We start from the raw sequence: 25,181 nt of genomic DNA on the forward strand, positions 1-25,181 counted from the left end.
TCCATATCTAATTGTTTACAGACATCTCAAGGTATGTTTTCCTAGCTTGGAAAATTCACAAAATTAGTGGTTTTACAGTTGATTTGTTATCCTCGGAAATTCTTGTTTTAAAATTAAACATGCTCATGAAAACTGCCAAAGTGGCAACCTTAAAATTGAAGTCTTCTGTTTATCAATGGACTTTTTTATTAGGTCAGTCTCCACAGTGAATAACAAAGTAGACGGTAGGAGGTTACCAGAATGTGGGCAGTGTGAGTAAGCAATCTAGATGTTCCAGACTAAAATGTTAGAGAAAAGAGGCTCCATGTGAGAAGGAGTTTACTAGTCATTACAGCGGGACAAAGTGAAATGGGTTACTTCACAAAGACTGAGTCCCATGCATAGAAGTTTTCAAGTGGTGTATTAGTCCGTTTTGTGTTGCTTATAAAAAAAAAATACATGGAACTGGGTAATTTATAAAGAAAACGAAATTTATTGCTTACAGTTTCTGAGGCTGGGAAGTCCAAAGTCCATCTGGTAGTGGTGACAGTGACCCAGGGGTCTCACATTGCAAGATGGTGGAAGCAGAGAGAGCAGAGAGAGAGACTCCCCTCTTCTTTTAAAGTCCTCAGAACCAGGTCCCTGACCACCATTTACAATCCATTCACTACTGCACAGTCCTACAATTCAATCACCTCTTCAAGGCTCCACCTTTCAATTACCATAATAGGATTCCCCCCCTTAACAGTCACAGTGAGAGCCAAGTTTCTAATACATAAAACCTGGGGGACACAATTAAAGCTTCAAGGAGTTTGGGGGGGACATGATTCAATCCACTACAGGTGACTATCCTTCAGGTAGGGGTGGCCTAGAGGGTTGCTGTAAAAGGGGTGAGTGGAACTAATAATTTTTAGAGTTTATTCCAATTCCAAGTCTAAAGTCCCATCCCTTTTTTCTAACTTTATTTCCCATCTTTTCTCCACTCTTCCCTCATTAACATTGCTCTATCCTAGACTGATGTGATGCCCCCCCCCATACCCTTGCCAATGTCATCAGTTCAAAAGAAATGTGTGGCTCATTTCTCTATAGGCCTCTGCCATGGAGTGGCCAAGAGACTCCATCCAGCTCTGGCAGGGGTCAGCTTCCAGACCCTCTGCAGCTGCTTCTGGGTCATTTCCACCCAGCCAGCAATGCATCGGGAAGAAGGGGCTACAAAAGAAGGGGGTGATAAAAGGAGTGTTTGTGTTGCACTTTAAAAAAAAAAAAGAGGGCCGGCCCCTGGCTCACTCAGGAGAGTGCGGTGCTGATAACACCAAGGCCACAGGTTCGGATTCTATACAGGGATGGCCGGTTCGCTCACTAGCTGAGCGTGGTGCTGACAACACCAAGCCAAGGGTTAAGATCCCCTTACCGGTCGTCATCTTTTTAAAAATAAAAAAATTTTTTTAAAAAAGAGTCCATCTGATTTTTTTTTTTTTTTAAGTTCAGTACTGAAATCTTTCTACAATGTGATGGGGATAGGGAAATATTTGTAGAAGCAGACTAAAATAAACCAACTCCTTGGGAAGTTTGCACTTAACCTGAAGATAAAATTCAGGGGTCTGAACTTAGATGGGAAAGAAATGACATGTTTATTTTCACTAACTTCTGACTCAAATGTATTATTTTCTTCAATTATGAATGTAGCCAACAAACCACAATAGCATTTAACAGTACTATGACTTTTTCACTAATAGAAATAGCAGAATTTTCATACCACATAACACTTGTATAAGCTCAAAATATCATTTATGCTCATCACTACATCAACATTCTTGTAGTTATTAGACCTACCATGAGTTTTATTTATTAATAAATACATATATTACTATATCAGAATTTTATTTGTAATATTCTCATTGATGTGTTTCAATATAATTGGCTTCCATTGTAATCTTAGTCTTTCATTTTATGCATGTACAGTATTTTTCTGTGAAGGAATTATAATCTTCACCAGACTTCCAAAAGTGTCTGCAGCATAAAAATAGTTAAAAATGCCTGCCCCAAACATTTTTGTCTTCAGGAGCCATTTTTAGGTTATTTAAATAGATGTATTATAAATGTAGCCCACTGGGCCTCTTTCTATATTCAGAAACTGTCCAGTTTTTCACAGAGCAGCATGATTATTTTTTACTGTGGGAACTGAGATATTACAGGAGCCTTCACTGTCCTTGTAAATAAACAATCTGGAGAAACATTATAAGGAAAGAGAAAGCATCTCTTCCAAGTTAGTGATTAATTTAGTAGGAAAAACAATTTAGATATAATTTTCCAACTTGCATTTTTATAGGGTATTAAGTTTTCTCCTTTAAAAAGACATAAAATGGAATAATCTTGGAATTTACAAATCCCGCCCAGAGGGAGATAATGTTAAATATGCCTTCAGAAAAGGTGTGCTGCCTCAATAATTTCCAGGTGGTAAGAATTAAAAGAGGGAGAAAGAGTATATTTATTGATGGCTCACACTGGCTGGCTTTGAGGTCACATAGCAGACATACCAAGCAAAGGGTGAACTCCCATTAGCCAAAGCTACACAGATAAGCCATCCATAACCTTCACTGTTTCTAAACAAGATGTTCGTGTTAAGTACACTTTAGCCATAAAGGTCAAAAGTAAACCAGGCACTAGCAAACTTTTGAGGCTCATCCATAAATAAAGATAAGCATATATGTTCTTCGTGTCTCAAACTCATGTTTTATGAGCTTTGGAAGGGAATTCTTTTTATTAATTAGGGCTCTTCCATTGTGTACCTGCAACCAACTTCAGTTTATATAAAGTACCCTTGTTGGGATAACTTTTTTTAAAATGCAGTTTCTTCATTTGCTGTTATAAAGGTAGGGCAATTTTTGGAATTTCAAGTTTAATGAGTTTTGAGCACCACCCCCAAACCCATTATTGTAACCAAAGAGCACAAATTTACAAACATATCTGCAAGTATAAGGATTTTGAAGCTACCAGAGGCAGTACACAGTTGATTTACATCACTCTGCCTCTCCTTTCTCTCTCTTTTCTTCACTTTATAGTTCTACCAAGATGTAAAGGACTGGTGGCTCTTTGGGTTCTATTTCTGCATGCCCTTGGTGTGCACTGCGATCTTCTATACCCTCATGACTTGTGAGATGTTAAACAGAAGGAATGGCAGCTTGAGAATCGCCCTCAGTGAACATCTTAAACAGGTAAATTCCATCATGAAAATCTAGCCAAGACTTTTGTCCTTGACAACAGCAAGCCTACAAATACTGTATTTAGCAGATTTAGTCTGGTGTCCTAAAAATCAAAATATTGTCTTGTAAACTGTTTTCTTTATAGTCCTAGTGTTAGGAATTTCTTTTGTGAAATGGGGAGACTGCCTGTGAAACAGGTGGTCCTGGAGGCTGGCCCAAATAGAGAGGAACAATTTAGTTATGTTGCCAAGAGTATATTGAACATGTATGTATGTATGTCTATATGTTAACTGGACTTGCAACTGTGCCAGGACAAAAAAAAGCATATGACTTTCTTCCTTTGCAGGCTTTACAGTCTTGTTGTGGAAATAAAATGCAAACATGAAACAACTGGAAAATAAAATCACAAAGTGTGGTAAAAGTGGCCTGTGCTGTAGAAAGCCAGGGAGGATATGAGACAGAGTCTGGAGAAACTGTTCAGGGATTATGGGGATTGAACCAGGCCCTGGAGGATAAATTGGATTTGATGGGAAAGAAGAAGGCAGAGGGCATTTCAGGTGGAAGATGGGAGTCTAGTTAGAATGTGGAATGGGCACCATGTATTTGGGGAGTGGGGGAGAAGAGATGAACCTCATAAGAGCAATATTGAAGGTCAGACTCATGATAGGAAATGGGATCATGTACATAAGAAGAGGTAAAATTTGGAGGGCCTAAAGTTCTAGAAAGAATTCAAACATGTCATTAGGAAGCTAATGTTGGTCCTTCCTGGGCAGTAAATAGAACAGATAAAGCTGTGGGCTTTAGCAGGTAAAATTTGACTCCCATACTTGTTGGCCCTGTGACATTGGGTAAAGTGCTTAATCTCTCTGAACTTCTGGTTTCTCATAAAAAGTCCTTATTAATACATCATGAATATTACCTAAGGCATGTAAGGTGCCTGATGGTACCCAGATTTTAGTAAGTACTCAGCAAATACTAACTTATATGAATTCAAAGAGTAAAACTAAGACTGCAGGTACATTCTAGGTCACAACAGAAAAGAATATAAGGACGTCCAACCACACCAAAAGTTCATGTGGGCTGGTGATGGAGTCTGTAAATCTGTCCTATATAATTACCATGCATGAGCATCATTTCTCATCAACAGCTCTTTTCAACAACGATACAGATTTTTCTGAGCTTCAGCTCCTCATCTGTAAATTGTACATAATAATATATGGATCAATGTTATTATGAGACTCAAAGGAATGAATGTGCATACATGTACTTTGTAAAATCTAACATGCCATATAAATAGTAGCCATTATCTTTTATTGACATTATGCAGGAAGATTGCATGGAAAAACTTTAGTATGACTTTGTTCAGGCATGAATGTTTCAAATACTCCAAATGTACACATGTGAAGCAATTATTACCTTTTATTCCTGCAATGGACGTAATTAGTTAGAATGGATTTGTGAAAAAATCGTGTTTTAAAATACAGATTTTTGCATTAGCACCATAATTTAACCTGTTTAAGCTATGAGTGGTACCTCTGAAAATAATTAAATAGAGATTGGGAACAATAGTAATATGCTGCTTCACATTTACATAGCATTTTTTAAGTTTTTAAAGAGCATTTCCATGTCTTTTTCTTGTTTGATTTTTCCAAGCACCCTGTGGGATAGATAGGACAGATATCATCCATATTATATGGATCGTTAAGAGATTTGCTCAACAGATGGAGATTAGAACCCAAGATTTGGTCCTCATGCAGTAGACGTCATCCTCAGTCACACTCAAAGCTGTAGCAGGTTCTAACAACAGAAAAGCAAGCCTGGCTGGAAGCTTTTCAAGTGGGAATGTGGGAGAGCAAATGTAAAGAAGACAGCCTTGCCATCCTGTGGCAAAAATTCTGTAGGATTCATGGTCTTGTTTCTTGCTTGGTTGTCTCTCGTTCCTCTTCCTTGTAATTACAACAACATTATCAGTTAGGGATTGTGCTTGGATGCCAGAAACAGAAAACCCAAAGTAACACTGATTTCACCAAGTAGGGATTTATCTTTCTCCTGTAGCAAAAAGTTCAGATGTTGGGTCAATTGTCAGGGAACCTAGAGGACAGGTGTCTGCTGTTCTGCTGATCTTTCCTTCAGTCTTGGAAGACAGCAGTGGCAGCTCTGTTCTTACATCTGATCTCCAGGCAGCAAAAGGGGAAGAACATATACCACACCAATGTGTGTGTAACAAGGGAGTATCCCCCCAAAGTAGCTTTTCCAGAAATCTGCACAACAATTTCAACTTCATCTAATTGGTCAGAACTGTGTCCAGTGGCCAGGGAGATGGTTCTGCCAGGCTCCCCTGCTGCCATAACAAAATCAAGGGTCTGAGTGATGGTGAGGAAGACAGGAGAACAGATATTGGTTAAGCAAATATCAGACTATCATGGCAATGTATTAATATGACCTTTTAAGAGTCATCTTCTGTGAGTATGTGCTCAGGGGAGGAAGCCTCTCCCTGCTACACTCTTTTTCTGTTTTTCTGGGCACACTGTCTTTCTGTGTACACAAAATGACCCTTTAAAAAGATCCCTCATAACTACAGATTGAAATCCTTTATTTCTTTCCTCAGTCACTAATCTGAAGCATATCCCAGCTAGCCCAGTAACTATGAAAGATTAAAGAACTCCCAATTCTTTGGGCTAGAGCAGCAATTTGTGACAACTGCCCCAGAATCTTTTTGAATGGCTCAACTAATCATGTGGGTTTATTGTAAGCTTCCCAGACTTAATGTTACATGCTTTGGGTTGAACCACATTACCCCTCCAAACCCTGTTTTCAATCAGTTTTATTTTGACATTAACTGATTCCAGTTACAGACAGTCTGCATTTTATGTTCCTAGTTAGACTTCTATATGCATGCAGTATAACACTCAAGCACAATGCACACGAAAGAATGGTTGCAGATCATTCCTAATGTATGTTTTTTCTGATCCTGAGCAGACTCAAAGGCATGTAAACCTTCAATTGAAGTCAGTCCAGGGTCAGCATGTCCCAGATTTTCTAATCATCCTGATGATAATCCTTTACCTGCATCCCTCTATTTATAAACAATATATCTTTAGCAACTATATGTCCTTAAAAAATGAATTTAAAAAGCAAATAAAAAATCCAAAGCTAGCTATCTTCAAGATTTCTGTTCCCTGCCCTTATCTTGTTTTTCAAAGGTCTTTGTAGATTTGTCCATTCATTATCTTGCTATGTTCAGACACCTTTCCTGCCATGCCATCATGAATGCATGTTAGTTACCTGTTGCTAAGCTTTCCCCCATACATTCACACACCACCCACCTACACACACAGAGGCAGACTCAGCTGTAGTGTTGGCTCACCTCCAGTCAGTTCCTACCTCTATCCTGATATATAACCTCTGTACTGGCCCTGATGACCAAGTGAGGCCCCCATCCTTCCCAGCGGCTCCCCAAAAACATCACTAACAACTCCTTGATTAGAAAGTTGGACTCAGAATCTTGACGAGGTGGAAGCACCGTAAGGCAGGCCACTGTCCTGGCTCTTCTTTGAGTTACTCTCTCCCTGATATCTACCACCTCCTTGTTGAGCAGTTCTTTCATCTCTATAAAAACACTAAACTTACTGTACCCTTTTTTTTCTCACTTTCCTTTAGCGTCGAGAAGTGGCAAAAACTGTTTTCTGCTTGGTCGTAATTTTTGCTCTTTGCTGGTTCCCTCTTCATTTAAGCCGTATTTTGAAGAAAACCGTGTATGATGAGATGGACAAGAACCGATGCGAATTACTTAGGTATGATTCTTTGTATCCATTAGGAAGTTGGAGTTTCTCTGATTTTCACATTTATAATACTTTTACAAAATGAGTCTACATTCTCATTTGTCCTAAAACTGCAAAATGATTATTTTTTTATCAGCTGACATAGCCAATAACTGATCCCAAAATTTGTGCAAGGCAAGTCGATTATCTTGCCACTCCCCTCCTAAGGCTGTGTGCAAGGGTTTGAGCTAACCAAGTGGTTGATATATCTGTAACCATCCCGCAGAACTGAAATTGCCATTTAAATGAGCACTTTTTGCATGATTCTAACTGCCACCTATAAGAAATGGCTTCTGAGCAAGAAAAATGCTTATTCTAGAGAGAAATGCTAGTTAACATATTTTAAAACAATATGTTCTAATTATTCTACACTATTTTCTTTTCTTCTAGTTTCTTGCTGCTCATGGATTACATCGGTATTAACTTGGCAACCATGAATTCATGTATCAACCCGATAGCTCTATATTTTGTGAGCAAGAAATTTAAAAATTGTTTCCAGGTAAGACTATGTTATAAACACTTTTTAAGGACAACCAAATGAGAATATATTAAGTAGCCAACAGGCACATCAATTCCAGTTGTAATATTACTTTTATCAGCTGTACTCCTTTTCAGTAAAGAAGTGAAAATCATATTTTATTACTCAGAAAGAGGGTCAGATTGTCAGCATAACAAAAAAGCAGTATCTATTCAAATAACAACATATTCAGAGGTTAAAATTAAACAGACTAACTTAGTTACATGCCAGTTTAGTATGTAGTTACATGCTCCTTTAAAAAGAAATGCTCAGATGTGAGCTCCAGGCCACACAAACTACATTAAACCTATTCACACTTTATAATGTCTTAGACTTTAACCACTGTCTCAACAAAACAAATTCTGTTGTTAAAAAACTCTAGCTAAATACTATTTAGTAGTACATTTAGTAATAGCCTCTTCAGGGATAGTGAATGCTTACTGCTCTGGAAATCTGAACTAGTATAATTTCATTTGAAATCTATTCCCTTCTGTTTTCAAATCTCCTTTTAGCTAAGCCACCCACATCCTCCAGAAGCTCCAAGCATGTCGTATTGATGTGTTATTTTTCCAGTTCCTGGTATGATTTTAACATACACTTAACCCTAACTGGCTTTTGTTATCTTTGGCCAGGATGTTTAACTTTAGTTCATGATAGGTATTAGGCAGAGTAGCGTAGAGGTTAAGGGTACAGGCTGTAGAAGCAAAGAACCTTAATTGACATCACGGCTCTGCACTTGCTAACTGTGTGACCCAGGTCTGGTTAGTGCCCTGCCTGCTTCCTCAGTTTCCTCATCCATAAAATTGGAGGATCATAGTATCTCTCTCAGAAGTGTAGGGTTCAATGGGTTTACATACGTAAAGCACTTGAAACAATAAGTGCTCGTCATGAGTTGATTATTATTAGGGAGATGGTAGAGAGGAAGAACACAGTAACTGCCCTCATGGAACTTACAATCTAAAAGGAGACAGAAATATATTAACCAAAGAATCACACAAATATGAAACTTGGTATAGAAGTTTTAGCTACCATGTTTTTGAAATTTGGTCTCCTTGAAAATGTTTACCAGTCACAAAATGTTCTGCCTAAAATGGATTGACTAACATGCAGGTCAGAACTCATACATTATATAAGCTGGAATTGATAACACTTGCTAATTAATTTACATATTAATTATGGGAGAAGGGAAAAATTGAGGTACAAATACTCAGAAATTAATATAGTTTTTGATGTCTCTTCCTAAAAAGACAGTGTACCCAAGGAAAGGAGCCCAATCTAAAGAGTCCTAGGTTCTAATTCCAAGTCTGCCTCTTCTTATCCTCTCTGGGCCTCGTAGACCTCATTCCTAAAACAGGGGACATAGCACCTTCCCTCTAGGGCAGTTATGAGGATCTGATGGGGTACCTGATGCAGAGAGTCACACAGGCGGTGCACACTGAAGAGCCGGCAGCCCCCCCCCCAGGCCCTTCCCACCCACACCTGCCCCAAGCTGTGCAGAACCCTCCCTCTGGCCAACACTGCCTTCCCTTCCTCTTGCACTTGGTGAATAGAATTAAAATGAGAAACGAGGACAGTGAAATGTGCAGTGTAACTTCTGCCTCGAGATGACAGGCTCCACAGTCCACATAAAGTTAAGGCTCACTGTCCTCAGTGTATGTGGACATTTGCCCCTTGTTGGGAGAGCCCAAGGTCCCAGTGTTTGGCTGGGATTGGGCTTATAGGCTCATGTTATTTAACGTCTGTTCTTTCTCCCAGTCCTGCCTCTGTTGCTGCTGTTACCAGTCCAAAAGTCTGATGACCTCGGTTCCCATGAATGGAACAAGCATCCAGTGGAAGAACCACGACCAAAACAACCACAATACCGACAGGAGCAGCCATAAGGACAGTATTAACTAACCATTTTAAGAAATGTTAATCAATATTCCTTCCAATCCTATCAAAGAAAAAAAAAATCACACAGCAACTGTCTCTCCAGAAATCTCTTCTATGATCCTTCTTAACTCAGTCCCACCCTGGAAAAAAAAATTGTTTTCTGAAACAGCAGAGGGTGGACTGGTATATACCCACAAAGTCTATGAATCTGATTTCTGCAATTTATCTAAATTACATAGTCTGCAGGTTATATTCAGCACTAAAAATGGTGGGAGTTGGGGGAGAACAGAGACTGTTAAATGAAACCAGAAGGAAATGTATTACTTTTGCATGAAAATAGAGTTTTCAAGGACATGACTAGCTTTCATGGCAGTTCTATCAAATGCTCAATGAGAACTGGTCACCATGGAAGTTTAGAGATTATGACAAGATTTTCTATTTTTTTAAGTGATTTTTTGGGGGGATCAAACACAGTATGGGTTTAAGTCATCTTTATTTGGAACATTATCCAGTGCCAATATTTTTTAATTGCATAAATAATCTAAAATTGAGTATTTGAGTTTATTTACATATATTTTGCAAAAGAAAAAAGCAGTATTTAGGTGAGTAACTAGGTTAATGTTTCTCATGTCACTATTTTATTTTTAAAACATAAATTCTAAAGCTACAACAAATACAGATACTTAAAGCAGAGTGACAACCACATATGGCAGTTTAATAGTTGCTATTCAAAGAATTTTTAAGAACCTGTATTTTCTTTTTGTAATGGTGTTTTGTTACAGGAAATCATGAACATATTTTTTATGTTAAGCTCAAAAATAATGATTGGGTTAAATAATTCTATTTTTCAAAAGCTCAATCTTTTTTAATGTTAAGTTTTGATGTAAAATCAGTATCATGTACCAAATTTGAAATGTGTGTGTCATTTAACTATGCCTGATATTTTCTGTGAAATGTATAGAAATATAAAGCATACCTAAGAGATTGAATATTTTTTAAAAATTTGGAAATATTCACTGAGTTTTTTTGTAATAGTGACATATGTGTATGTATATGCGTGTAATATACACATTATACATATCACCTCGTTTTCTCTTAATTTCTCTTAAAATGGTAACTGGCAGTAAGACTTTTTTGGTGATTCCCTTTCCCATTTAGAAAACATAATTTCAAAGTAGCTGGATGAGTTTATCATGTCAGTAAAATATAGTCATCCCCAAACGCCATGATGAATTTATGATTCTTCACTTACTTCTCTGTGTTTCCAGTAGGAACCTAAATCCCACCCCATCCCCCAGTCCTCTTATGGTCACCATTTCAAAGGGCCCACAGTGACATTTGCTGGGCATTTTGCTAGATGTTTACAGACTGTGAGTACAGCAGAAAATCTTTTACTGGTGTGTTTATGTGTGTATGTGTGTGTGTATATATATATATAAACAATTGTAAATTTAGCCAATTTTCCTGTGATTGTTTCTATGGAATGTATTTGTGTGTGTGATACAAATATGTATGTGATGGTATGCATTGATTTAATCTAATCTGATAATAATGCCCTGTAGTTGTGCCAAAGCACATAATCTGAGTGGAATCCAGGTGATTGCTGATCATGACAACCCTCCCCAGACAGTTTTAACCTGTAATAATCTTCTTTATTCATAAATCTTGTAAATATGTTACTATTATAAATGGAATATGGGAGGCAGCATGAAGGAGGATCAGCCATGGGTCAACTATACTGTTTCTGTGGTTGGTTGGTTGGCTTGATAAAGCAGTATTTGGGGTCATATATTTTCCCATGCTGAAGCAAAGGTCATTACACATTGAAGTGTATTGTCCTAATCCTCCAGTCAGTGTGAACATGAGATTGACAAATTGTCTGATATTTCCATCAGACTTCACCAGACAGAATGCTGATGATAAATTAGCTAGGCTAATTTGTTGGGCCATGTTTTAGCACAGTCACAAGTAAAATGATATTAGGTTCCAGTTGTTTGAATTGCAGGGCTAAGAAATACTGCTCCTTTGTGTGTTAGCAGTCAAATTCCAGTATACCACTGGTGCATCATTTGCAGTGATATATGCCTATAAGATAAGCCATAGGTTCACACCATTTTGTTTAGATAATTGTCTTCTTTTAAAAAGATGCTTTGTTTATTGCATATGAAAAAATGCATTTTGTAAATTCAGAAAGTCATAGATTTCTGAATAACTACACAGGCTTTAATGTGCATTTTGTTTATGGACTGGTAAGTAACTGTGGTTTACTAGTAGGAATATTTCCAATTTATACCTTTACTACATCTTTTCAACAAGCAACTTTGTAGAAATGAGCCAGAAGCCAAGGCCCTGAGTTGGCAGTGGCCCATAAGTACGAAATAAACGTTTACAGAAGCCTTACAACTGTCTCTTCTTTTTTACATAGTTCTTCATAAAAAGATGTCTGTTACAACACCTGTTGCAAACCTCTCCTTAGTAATGGCCAGGCAAGCAATTTTACTTTCAAACAGATACTTCCTAACTGTACTCTATTCTCAGCCAGCCTAAATTGTTGTACTAAACATTTAACTCTCTCATTCATTCCTTCATTTACCTTTTCAGTAAATTTTACTGAGCATCTACTATGCACTAGGCATTCTTCTAGATATTGGGGAACTAGCAGTAAACAAAACAGGCAGAATCCCTGCTCTCGTGGAGCTTGCATTCTAGAAGAAGGAGTTCGGCAGTAAACAGTATGTCAGGTGACTACCTGTAAGAAGAGACTCCTATTTATCCAACTGTTTCATTGACATCTTCAGTTGGGTGGCTAATAGACCATTATAGATCCCAAATGAAGCTCCTGATATGAAGCTCCAACCTGCACCACCACCACATTTCTCTGCTGAAAGACAGCTTCATCCTCATTCCTTTCTCTCACACCTTACACCTCACATCTCCATAAACCCTGAGAGCCCTATCTTTGGGATATTCAGAACCTGCCCACTTCTCAGTACCTGTCTCTGTCTCCCTACTCTGAGCACCATCATTTCTTGCTAAAATCACTGCAGTGGGCTCTTATCATGCCTACTTGTTTCCAACCTTGAAATAGCCATACTCTGATTGGAACCTTTCTCTCCTCTCTCATAAGTGGTTAGGTTAGACTAGGCTGACCTGCATCCTCTGGGGATTTTTCTACTAAGAATTAAGCAAGAAAGAACCATTTTTCACTATGGCAGGGCTGGGAGGTTGTGAGCCTGGGAGCTGCTGGCCTCCATAGTTCGGGTATTATGAAGAAAGTCGATCTAGAGTGTCACAGAGGTGACAAAGAACATTTAAGTCCCCAGTTTCAGTTTTCCTCAATGCTTTCCTATAGCTTGAGGAAGGAAACCAACACATTTACCTTTTTGCCTATGCTAGTTAAATTTGGTTTTCTGTTTTTGTAATACACACATTCTCAGACCAGCCCATCTAAGTCATCTTGATTCATCTTTTGATGTTGTTGCTTAAATTAACAAACTTTATGTTTTTCAGAGCAGTTTTAGGTTTACAGAAAAATTAATCCAAAATTACAGAGTGTTCTTTTCTTCCCTTCCCTGCACACAGTTTCCCCCATTGTTTACATCTTGTACTAGTGTGGTACATTTGTTACAGTTAATGAACCAATACTGGTGTGATATTATTAACTAAAGTACATAGATTACATTAGGGTTCACTCTGTGCTGTACACTCTATGAGTTTTGGCACATGTATAATGTCACGTATCCACCAATACAGTACCATTCAGAAGAGTCCCAGTGCCCTAAAATGCCCCTGTGCTCCACCTTTTCCTCCCTCCTTCCCTCTCTTCATCTATCTTTTCTTTCAACACAGATATAGGGAACACTCATGATATTACATTGTATGGATTGCTGGGGACATGAAGTCAGATGTATAAATAAATAAGTGCAGTGAAGTGCTTGGTGGTGACTCAGTAGATATCAGCAGAGAGTATGGTAAAGGCACAAAGGAAATAAGTGGTCAGGATTTTTTCATCTTCAGCTACTGAACATCAGTGGACAAAGTGTGAGGACCCTCACTTCCACAACTCTTATTTAAGTCAACATAAATATGATATCACTGCTGGGAGAATGGCATTATAACAAGCAATGTAGTATTGTCTCTACATTGTGATTTTTTATGTCAGTCTATACATGTTATTATCCATTCAAAAATAAACCCACCCAGTACATTTTAAATTATTAAGGAAATGAAACAAGTTGGAGATTAAGTCCAGGAAATAGCCAAGACAAATGTGAATCTTTGACTAGCCTATTACCTCTATTGTTTTTAACAGTATTACTAGATAAAGTACTGAAAACTATATATATATACGGAGTGAAGGAAATGTAGAACCAGTCTTCCCAAACCCCACCAGGCTTGTGATTCTGAGTCTTTGATTCCTTTTCTTATAAAACAATCTAGTCCAGCCCTGTATTTGTTGATTTTACTCTATACTTCAAACAAGCAAAGTTACATCAGAGCACACATCCACCACATGTAGTTGATTGTTTCTGGAATTCCGGTGGGGTCTTCTCACTGAAAAACCCCAGTAGGTTTTAAAGTAATCCTACATTTGGGAAAGCTTCTGTCATGCTTTCCTCTAAGTAGTAACAATGTCAAACCAGTGTCTATATTTGGGCAGCACCGATACTCTTTGACTTTTTTGTTTCTAAAACTGAAAGGAGACTGGCCTCAGTTCTTAAAATCAGGAAATAATCAAGGACCGAAAATAACGCTGTACCTGCAAAGCTGGGCTTTCCCCGTGAAGCATGCTAGTATAGTTCACTTTTGATTTGATGAAGCAGAACTCCTAATATCTCCTAGTGTCCTGAGCTTTCAGCATTAATATTATTCAGTAGATTGTGTCAAATGTGTTTCTTCCTGGAGGTAATAAGTTAATAACTGCAGTGCCAACCCTAGATACAATCAGAAGAGTCACGGAATCTTCCTAGGGGAATATAGAAAATTCCACAATTTTTTTCTTTTTGGTCCTAAACCACAGTTCCCTTATCTAGTTTAACTACATGGAAATGACCTTTTATTTGAATTTGAGTGTATGAAGGTATATACAGTTGTATATTTGGTGTTGCGTGATAGATTTGACCCACATGGGAGCAATGACCCTGCCCAGTCTACTCAGTAGCACGTGTTTAGCTGAATCACAGGCCCCAGGCACCACCAGGCACAGACCTGACTCACTCCATTTACACATGCTTTTTCAGAATAAAGCCATTTCTCCATGAACTTTAGATCTCTATTTCTGTCAAAGTACGACTATTAGGATTAACTTCAGTTAAGTTCTTGTGCTTTAAAGTATCCTAAAATGAGAAAATCTACTAAATGTGAATAGGTAAAGAGAACCCATATGTGCTCTTTTAGATTTTGGGGGGCATACATTTGTGCATAATGAAAAACTGTTCTCCTACATCCAATTTTTTCTCTGTTATTAAACCTACTGGGTTTAGGCCTGGAATACTTCCCCTCCTTCCCAAACAAAACCCTGTTTGGAGGGATGAAATTCTGCTGACCAGCCGAGGCCCAGTAGGGCCAACTCCTGGAGCTGGGGATGGGGAAGTGGTGACTTTCCACACAAAGGGGGAGGGACACAGCTGCACCTCTTCCTTTCTTCATCCTCGAGGATATTGTCCGTATATCCTGCTACTTTTTATTTCTGCTCTTTTTTGACATTTGTAACTTAGTTAATCGCTCAATTTTTATAATTTTCTTTAAAATTATTTATTTCTTCATATTATAAAAAGTATATATAAAATATATCTATAATATATTTAAAGCCCTTGCAGAACAATAAATAATGAATGATCCATTTATGTAAGAAAAAAATCACTATATACGGGAATATGTATTTCTTACATTTAACTTATCCATTTCTTTGCTACCACAAATGAGGCTATACTGTACATCTTTGTGCAAGTCTCCATGGAGAATTGTATGATTTCTCTGGGACATCTAAGGAGGAGTAGGACTGCTGCTGGATCATGGGTTTGTGCATAGTTGATATCACTAAGCAGAGCCAGACTGTCTCCAGAATGGCCACACTAGTCCTAGGTTGCTCAGTGGTTTCAGCAGCTCTGTATGCTTTGTAGTTGCTCCACTTTACACTGGAACCATCACCCTGGAGTAGCTTTTAGGTCCACATTGCAGATACTGTTGGAGAACTGACTAGATCCCCTTGGATCCTTTTAACCAGCTCTGTTCATTCATTCCCATCTTCAGTGTTTCTGCTGCTAACTATTTGTACCTACAACCTTCAGTGGCCTGCCCTCAGACACTTGGAGCCCCTAGCCTGTAAGGAGAAGAGGAAGTCCCTGGTAATTTCACATCTTCCTTCACTCCCACCATGTCCTGTAGCCAATGACTTACTGGTGTGGGAGTGCAAAAGCCCAGCTCTTGTGCCTCAAGGTGGGGTCAACACTAAGCACCCCAGGAGATTAGGCTGAATCTGGAACTTCACCTGAAATAGCACCTTTACTTAGCTGCTTCTCTTTTCCCAGACTGCTCTTCTACTCCCTTACTGGTTTCTTCTGAGAACTGTACCTTAACAAACTACTTACACCCAAATCCTTGGCTCATGGTCGGCTTCTGGAAGAACCTGTCCAAAGACAGCACACATTTCTATTTCACTGCTTAACAGAAATGACAAATTGCAGACATTGAACATGTTAGATTCTTCAGCACACTAAATTTGGGCTCCTATTTGAAACCATTCTTTCAATTTCTTTATCTGGGGCATCTTAGTACCTAGGGGACCTCTCTCCTCATTGGCAATCCACACCTCCTCTTGCTCAACTTCAGTGCCAGCAGCTGTGACAGAGCATGGCTTTGCCATTGCGTTGACTCCACTAAGAACTCCATTTCAGACTCTCTGGAGCATGGCTGTTGAGCTGTTCTGTGTATCCAAATGTTGCTCATATCAGAAATAGGCTGCCATGGCCCTTAAGAGAACATGCACCTCCCGAGTAGCAGCCAAATGAAGGTTTGGGTCATTTATGAAGCAAGAAACCAATGAAGGAGTAACAAGAGTAGCCAGCTGGAGGTGGGGAAAAGTGCAGAGGGCAAACACAGGCAACTCTCGCAAGGGGTTGGACAGCGAGAGCATTAGGGAACTCAGATGGCAGCCGGGGGAAAAAGCAAGGTCAAGGAAAGGCTTTTGTTTCTTCAAGAGAAAAACAATCTCAGCATTTTTAAGACAGAAGAATTGAGGCCAGTGAAAGGAAAAGATCACATATGGATGAAAAAAAGAAGATAAGATATGTACCGAGGTCCCAGAAGAGGTGAGAGGAGGAGGAAACAGCAGTCTTGGAAAGGAAGAATGATTCTCCTTCACTGACTGTCACCAGTGTTTCTTCAGGCATAGGATTTCCAGTTAGTGCCATGTCCTCCATCTACATTTTAGGCTTAAAGACAAGAACAGGGCCTGCTCATACTACAGGTGGAACAGTGCCATTTAAAAATACTGCGTTATAGGAGCATCCTGGAGAGACAACCATCCAAGTGCACCTGTGTAAACTCCTCACTTTGGCCAGCTCGTTGCTGGAGGACTCAGGGGAGACCCACCTGGAGCTGCAGTTAGAAGTGGTCTCTTCCACACTCAAGGCTATCTTTGGGCACCAGTGGAAACATAACCGTGTGGCTTTTTTTCTATAATAAATATGTGTTGCTCTTGTGATTAGAATATATATATATATATTATTTTTGATGAGAATGGTATTCCGTTTCCTAAATTTAAAATTGGTTATACAATAAATACCCAAAATAAATCAAAATTATTTCATTATATGTGTATGTTTTCTTACAGAATCAGAGAAAATAAATTTTCAATAAGCTGAAGATGTATACTGTTTACATAACTTGCCTTAAAGCCTTATTTTACAGACATCTCCCAATCTCATAATGTTCTACGATAAAAAGTCTTTCTAGTCCCAAATCCATCAGTGAGGGTGACTGCAGGAGATAAAGCCCCAAGGCAATCTAATGTGCTTATCTTCCATTCCCGTGAGTGTCCATGGGGAATCTATAAAACAGGAGACTTTTCTAACTCCCCCACCCCCAAGTGCTAAATTTCAAAATATGCTTGGGCCCAGTATTCAATAGATAGAAAGTTTCCTGAGTTCACTACTTCCTCCACATTGCCCTTCTGTTTCTCTGATTCAGCATCATTTGCAGATATCCAACAATTGTATTTGAAATTGCAAAATTCCTTGGCGTGGTGGTACAGCCACCCACTTTTGTAATTTGCTTGGTATCCCAGGGTCTTTTTCAATAAGATGTTGAAGGATCATGGGATCTTAATATTCTACTCAACTGTGAATTGGTTGAGGCAAAATGATGGTGTAACGTCTGACCACTCTTGGGGATCACTAGTCATTCCACCAGGTTGTCCCAGTACATCAGGTAATATTTTGTGGTTACACTCATCCAGGAATTATGCTGCATGACATACAATCTTACAAGCTCTTGCCTCTGTTGATTGCAGTGTACAAAAAGTAAAAGTTGCCATTCTGATTTCAGCTTAAATGTCAGCTCCTCAGAGAGGCCTTATCTGACCACACAATATAAATTAGTCACCCAGTCACTGCATCATCACTCTGTTTTAATTCTTTGCATAGCACATAAACAAGATTCTTCTTGCTCATTTAATACTTTGTGTATTATCTGTCTCTTCTCGCTAGATAAAGGACCTGGCTTATACTGTTTATTATAACATCCCCAGTGCCTAGAATAATTCTGGATGGCACATAGTAAGCCCTTGGTATGTAAAAGTTACATGAACTAAATCAAGTTGACACAATAGAAAATGTCTAGGAGGCTACCTAGGGGTTCCATGAGGCTACCTTTAATATAGGATGGTCTGGGAAATCCTCTCTGGGGAGGTCATTTTTTGGTGAAATCTATATATAATGGCAATTGGCCAAGAGTATGGGTTTTTGATCATTACACTGGCCTGAACATTTTTATTATTAATGAGACTGTTCCTCTGAACAAAGGACATTATATCTACGTAAGAGTAATCAGAAAAACTACAGACCTGGCCCAAGATTTCAACAGAGCAGGTATAGAACTAGATCTATAGAGTGGGTTTAAAAGAGGTGTGAGATAAATCATTTTAAATGCCTCTCAGAACCTTTTCCTTTTTAGGAATCTAGATTTTTTTTTTTAATCTCTGAAGCCCCTCCCACCATTAAGACTTAATCACCCCAGGAGAGGGAATGTCAGGCACCACCTAGGGCACCAAAGTCCTCAGTGGAGGACATGATGAGAGAAGTATCCACCAGACGGAGGAAAGTGCACGCTCTTCTACTGAGAGTGGGAGAGCCGAGGAGGCAAGAAGGTGCACGTCTTACCTGGGACCTTTAGGATTTCAGTGCTTCCACCCCACAGCCCTCAGACTTGGCCAGTTAAGGGGCTGAGTATGGAGTCAGTAATCAGGCAGAGAAGAGAGACAAGATAGGAGCCTCAGACTGGTGAGTTGTGCCCTGAGGGAGGGAGGGAGGGAGAGAGGGAGGGAGGGAGGGAGGGAGGGAGGGAGGGAGGAAGGAAGGAAGGAAGGAAGGAAGGAAGGAAGGAAGGAAGGAAGGAAGGAAGGAAGGAAGGAAGGGACAAACCCAAGATGAGTTTTCAAGTCGAAATGTAATGACTACAGTAAAACAAAATGATTAACCAAAAAAGAGAAAACAGGGATCCAAGGTAACAGGGGCTTCAACACAAAAGGGAGGCAAAGGGACTGCCTGGGATAATAGTGAAGAGAAGCCCCAGGATGACAGCTGAGCAGCAGCAGACCTGGAGCAGCCAGTCCAGTTTAGACCAGGAGGACAGAAAGCTCCAGAAGGGGTATCTGATCTCTGGGGGGGGGGGGGGGATGGAATTAGTAGATTATCTAACACTGTTCAAATTATAACATTGCTTTATTGAGATCATCAGAGAAGGGAAAGAGTGTGTATGTGTGTGTTTAAGAGGGTGAAAAAGAAACAGAGAGAGAAAGAAAAAGAGAGACAGAGAGAGAGAGATTGAGGTAAGACCTCATTTACCATGAAAGAAAGCCAATAAATAATGTTCAAGACGGATAAATCCAGGAAAATGGCAGCATAATCACATTGTTCAAAAACATGGAGTTAAATACCAGCATAACCAGTTAAAAAGTTGGAAGTGGTTGCCTCAGGGGAGCAGAAATTAGAAAAGGTAAAGAACAGGGCAAGGAACTTCTGTTTTTCATTATAAGCGGTGGTGGATTAATGACAGCCACAAATTCTTTGACACTCTCCCCATGGGGGGGTAGGGTCTATTTCCCCCAGACATGAACTTGGGCTGGCCTATTACTGCTTACCAATAATGCACCAGTGGACATGACACTCTGCCATTATCAGTCCGAGCTTTTTAAGAGGATTAGAAGCTTCTACTGTGGTCTCTTGAATCCCTAAATCATCATGTCAGAAGACCAACCACCTTGCCCAAGAGACCACATGGAGAGGCCCAGAGACTGGACAAAGAGAAAGAACCAGCTAAGCCCAATCTTCTAGCCACCCCACCAAGACACCAGGCATGTAAACAAAGCTATCTTGGACCCACAAGATCAGACCAACCAGCAGTTAAAATATACCCAACCAATGCCGTGTGGTACAGAAAACTCACTCAGCCAAACCCTGCCTGAATTCCAGATCTATAAAATCATGAGATATAATAACATTGTTGTTGGTTTAACCCAGTACATATTGGGGTGCTTTGTCATGCAGCAACAGATAACTGGAACACAGGCCTTTTAATACTAATGCTAAGTCTTTAGTACTAATTTTTAAACTATGTATATGTATTATTTTCACAAAGATAAAAATTAATTTAAAATAGTTTGAGCTGAATAAGTTTGATGAATTGTATTAATGTCGATTTCATGGTTGTGATATTGTACAATATTATATAAGACAGAGGAAACTGGGTGAAGGGCATATCGAATCTCTGTGTTATTTCTTACAATGGCATGAAAATCTACAATTATTTCAAAATTAAAAGTTAAAAAATAATTTGAATAGTTTAATGTTTGTATCTTGTCACATTTATATATACTTAAACAATATTGTACAATTCTTTATGGATTATTCTACATTTTTCCATTTAATTTGTTTTGTACCTATTTCAATGTCAGCACTTACATATCTAGGTCATTAATTTCAATGTCTGCTCTATATTCCACTCTATGGATTTACTATGATTTATTTAACTGGTGTCTTACTAATGGATTTATTTAACTACTGCCTTACTAACTTGTTTCCTTTTCTAGATACTATGTATTCTATGACATCAGAAGAATTCAAACTTTCCTTTGAGTCATAAAAATAGAGGCCAGGCAATATGACAACATCCCTCTACTCTAAATCAAAGAAACTTATTTCTACCAATCCTATTAATTCCTTTCCTGTCTTTTTATCTTCTGTCAGCAATTGTAGAATCATTCAACTTACTTCTAAATCCAGATAGTCTTCATATTTGTCTACATAGTTAACTCAGCTTCTGGGAAGCACACTACAATTCAAACTGTGAATGTCAGGAAAAACAGTAATAAATTAAAAACTTAAAGCCTCAGCCCTGAGTCATCCTGTCTGTCAGAAAAAAAGTGAAACGGGTAAAAAACACAAATATATAAGAGAAAGAACTGGTCTTCAACACAAAGTCTGAAATCTCAATGTTGTTACTATCCATCCTCTCAAAGTAATTAATTAATCTGGTTAGCACATTTTACATTAATCATATAACTAAAACCAAAAGAAAAAGATAAAAAGACATTCTAGATATATACACTCAAGAATTTCTGGACAATAATAAGTCATTCTGCCTTCTAAAGACTCTGCTTTTAAGAAAATGGATCTGGAGTGTATTATTCATTCATTCACTCATTCATTCAACAAACATCTAAGTGTCAAGGCTGATGATAGAAAGCAGACTATGGCAGCTGTTGCCCTGGATGAGCTCATGCTGTAGTGGAAGGACCAAGAACTAAGTAGACAAGTGTAAACAATGTAGCAGAGTATAATAAAAATAAGCACATGGTACTGCAGAGTTGCACATGAGGGCACTCAAGGCTTTTCTGAAGGAAATTAACAAATCTTAAAGTAGAAAGAGGCATTCTCCACATGAAGAGAGGTCAATCCTGGTGGAGGGCCACATGAACAACATCCCAGAAGCAAACATTGGGTTGAGTGCAGCTTGCAGGTAGTGGTGGTATATGGGGCAAGGAGGCCTCTTACAAGTTGTTATCTGCTGCCCAAGTAGAAAATGGAAGCATGTACTGACATGAGAGACAGCCTAGGGCTAGGTCATTTAAGGCTGTGTGCCTTTCTAAAGAGTTAGAAGTTTATCCCTAAAACAATGGGGATCCATTGAAGAAGAGCTTTGCTTAGGGTGAACATATGTCTCAGTTTGATCAAGACTGTTCCAGTCTATGCCTGCCATCCCTTTGTAATTATTAACAGTGCTCACTTTCACATTCAGATGTGTCCTGCTTAAGATGACATATTGCACGTTCACCCTAGTCATGCTAGATCTTCTTCCAATGATAAGATGATAAATTATACTAGGGCAATTACACTAGGGTGAACAATGGTACCTAGGTCATTGAAAACCCTCTTAAGCAACAGCAGAAAACAGAACGAAAGAAAAAAACTATTATCCACCCTGCAAAGAGTTAGATCAATGCTTAGACAAATAGTAGTGAAGGATCAAATGCAAAAGTTTCATCAAATGTAAGCAATAGCAATTTGTATAGAGTCTTTTGCAGTAGGAAACACAAAAATGTAGATCCTACCCCTATTTTTCTTATTTTCTTTTGTAAGATATTTTTTCTTATTGCAATGGCATTTGCTGATTTATAAAAGGAATACACTGAACATGGCAAGAAAATATTTTATAAAAACATAAAAGGAGAATGTTCGTATCCAGCCCAGCCACAACCAAGCCACTGCCAGAAAACCCCCAGGCTACCGAGCTGGAGTGGAGGGTGCCCACAGGCCTCAGCCCCACCACCCTGCCCTCCACAACCAGATCAGTGAAGGAGCCGGCCGTGGGCCAGCACCCCCACCACCTCCTCCTCCCACTGCTCTAACAACATCTTAGAATTTAAAATAATAATAATAATAAATTAATTAATTTTTTTAAAAATACATAAAAGGAAAAGTTAGAGTCTATCTTCCCTCCCCATCCCTGGCCCACCATATGGATTAATCAGTCTACTTAAAAGGATGAATTTGTTGGGTAAAATAAGAGAATAGCTTCTTTATTCTTCTCCTGCTGCTTTCAAACATGCTCGTAATAACTACAGCTCAGAAAGCATCAGTCAAGGATGGCTGTAGACTTGATGATGGCAGGGAGAGTCCCATGGGGAGCAGTCACCACAGTCACTTGCACTTCTACAAGTAGTCTTAAGTAAGCTGTTGGGGGAAGTGGTAGCTGTACCAGTCTGGCTACCCTACAGCAAATCGTTAGCAAATGGTGATGTGTCTCTAACACCTTCCTTTAGAGTGTAGGAATACTTAACAATTTTCCTTTGCTTTGAGAGTTTAGCAAAAATTCTGAGCCAAAAGGAAAATTCTCGACTGGCCAGTTAGCTCACTTGGTTAGGCCATGGTGCTGATAACACCAAGGTCAAGTGTTTGGGTCCCTGTACTGGCCAGCTACAAAATTTAAAAAGGGGGGGTTCTCTTTCTGCCACTTTGGAAGCAGCCACGAAGACTATAGTACTCATAGAGTAAAACTGAAGCCACTGGACAAAATGCCAGCTATAAAGATCTAGATGTGTGCTTGCAGTATCTGTCTTTCTACTCCCAGAAACTACATGAGACTGGGATGGGGAGGAAGGGATGAAAGCAAAAGGCCAATCAGAAAGGTGAGAAGAACTGGACAAACCTCAAGGAACAGGTGGAAGAAAACTTTTCATTTCAGTAAGAAGAACTGAGTGGAACCTGACTCAACCCAAGCTCACTCAAGTTACCGTCCAAGGACCATTTACCACCCATCATCAGAGTATCCAGTTTGCAATAATCCTCATCAATCTCTGGAAACTTGAGCACTTTGTGGAATGACAGTAACATAATGGAAAAGCCTCATCCTCTGACCAAAAATGGGAACAGACAGAACTTAAGAAATTTCCATACGAAAAAGCAGAACAGTGAGCCTTGCTTAATTTTGTATGTTGACTATGTATGACATAAAGCTTTTGACATTCCAATTGTTTTCCTTTTATTATTTTGATGACTAAAGAGAAATATGCTTTCATAATATTAAGATGCTCCGTGTTTTTAATTATACAAGTCGTGGATAGAAACAATTTGTTTCTTAGAGATGTCTTCTGCAGAGCCTCTGTCTTCCTGTTCTGTTATGGACCATTGCTTTATAAGTCTTTATACAACCGTCATCCTGCAACTGCTTTTCATTTTCTGGCTTCTACTGTTTCTGGATTCTGCATCTTCCTCCTAAATTTATTTTTTTCTAGTGAATATCCTTGGATAATTTTTTTAGATGGAAGAAAATGACTTTATTCTAAAAGTATTGGAACATGTCTTTTTTTTTTATTTTATTTTATTTATATTTATTTTTGTGCAGTACAGTGTGTTGTTTCAATACATGCATATCCTGCACAATGATTTACTTAGGGTAGATAGTATAGTATTTTACCCCATTAGTTCAACCCTTATCCTCCCCCCCCACCCCTCCCAGCCTCTGGTAACCATTATTCTACTCTCTACTTAAACAAACACACACACACACACACACACACACACACACACACAGATTAACATCCTTATTGCAAAGAGAACTCCTAAAAATGGATTAGAAAAATCTAAGCAGATATTTGGTGAAGGACATGAGCACATAAGTCACATAGCCCAAAGAAACATACAAGGTTAATAAGTACATTCCAGGATCAGGTTGCGGGCGGGGATGGGGTTGGCTCAGCAATGCCCCTCCCCCCCATCTCAGGATCCTGGGCATCAGGCTGGTTCTGCTGCTGGCCTAGATGAGTAGCGGCAGTCGTGAGGCTGAGGCCCACGGCCCCTGTCTCTCAGGACCTCTGGGCATGTGACAGGCTGGCTCCATTGGTGGCCAGTGGCAGTGGTGGGGCTGAGGCCCATGGCCCGCTTCTCTCATGAACCTCCAGAAAATGTCTTTATTTTCCCCCATACTAGATTGATAATTTGACTGGATAATGAATTCTTGATAGGAAATTATTTTCCCTCAAAAGTTTGAAGGTATTGCTTGTGGCATCAGCATCCATAGTTGTTGAAGAGACATCTACTAACAATCAAATTCTTATTCATTTGAGATGATCTGTTCTTTTATTCTCTCTGCACACATGTGTGATTTCTCTCTATGTCTTTGGAATTTTGAGGCTTTACACAGATTATTTCCAATTGTTAGTTCATTCATTCAAAAACTTTTTGCTGAACAGGTGGTATAGCAGAACAAAAAATATAGCTGTGAATAAAATAGCTTAAATTGTTGTTTTCTGTTTTGTTTTTGTTTTGTTAGTCTACCTGCTTGGACCTCTCTGAGCCCTTTCCATCTGAAGACTAGAGTCTTTTAAATTCAGGGAAATGTATTATTTATCTGCATTCTTATTTTACTCAAGGCAGCAAAGTATAAGAGTTAAAGGTAAAGATCTCTCATATTTTCTGTCTCTTTTTCTTCCAACTCTAAATTATGAAAGATTATCTCATTCTATCTTTTAGGTTATTAATCAGATCTTCTTTCCCATAAATTTCATAATTC

The 25,181-nt window shown here is 38.9% G+C and overlaps 1 protein-coding gene across 2 annotated transcripts in view; it reads left to right on the top strand.

Annotated features, from left to right (window-relative positions):
* The window catches only part of EDNRA (endothelin receptor type A), a 53,537-nt gene extending 43,637 nt beyond the window's left edge, over positions 1-9,900 (top strand). For both annotated transcript variants that reach the window (XM_063108311.1, XM_063108312.1), the window contains 4 exons: positions 3,042-3,194; positions 6,843-6,976; positions 7,394-7,502; positions 9,276-9,900. In XM_063108311.1, coding sequence (XP_062964381.1) covers positions 3,042-3,194; positions 6,843-6,976; positions 7,394-7,502; positions 9,276-9,416 — 537 coding nt within the window. In that variant the 3' untranslated portion in view covers positions 9,417-9,900. The remainder of the gene's footprint in view (positions 1-3,041; positions 3,195-6,842; positions 6,977-7,393; positions 7,503-9,275) is intronic.
* Positions 9,901-25,181: the final 15,281 nt, after the last annotated feature.

Source organism: Cynocephalus volans, chromosome 9, assembly GCF_027409185.1.
Source record: "Cynocephalus volans isolate mCynVol1 chromosome 9, mCynVol1.pri, whole genome shotgun sequence".
Lineage (NCBI taxonomy): Eukaryota > Metazoa > Chordata > Mammalia > Dermoptera > Cynocephalidae > Cynocephalus > Cynocephalus volans.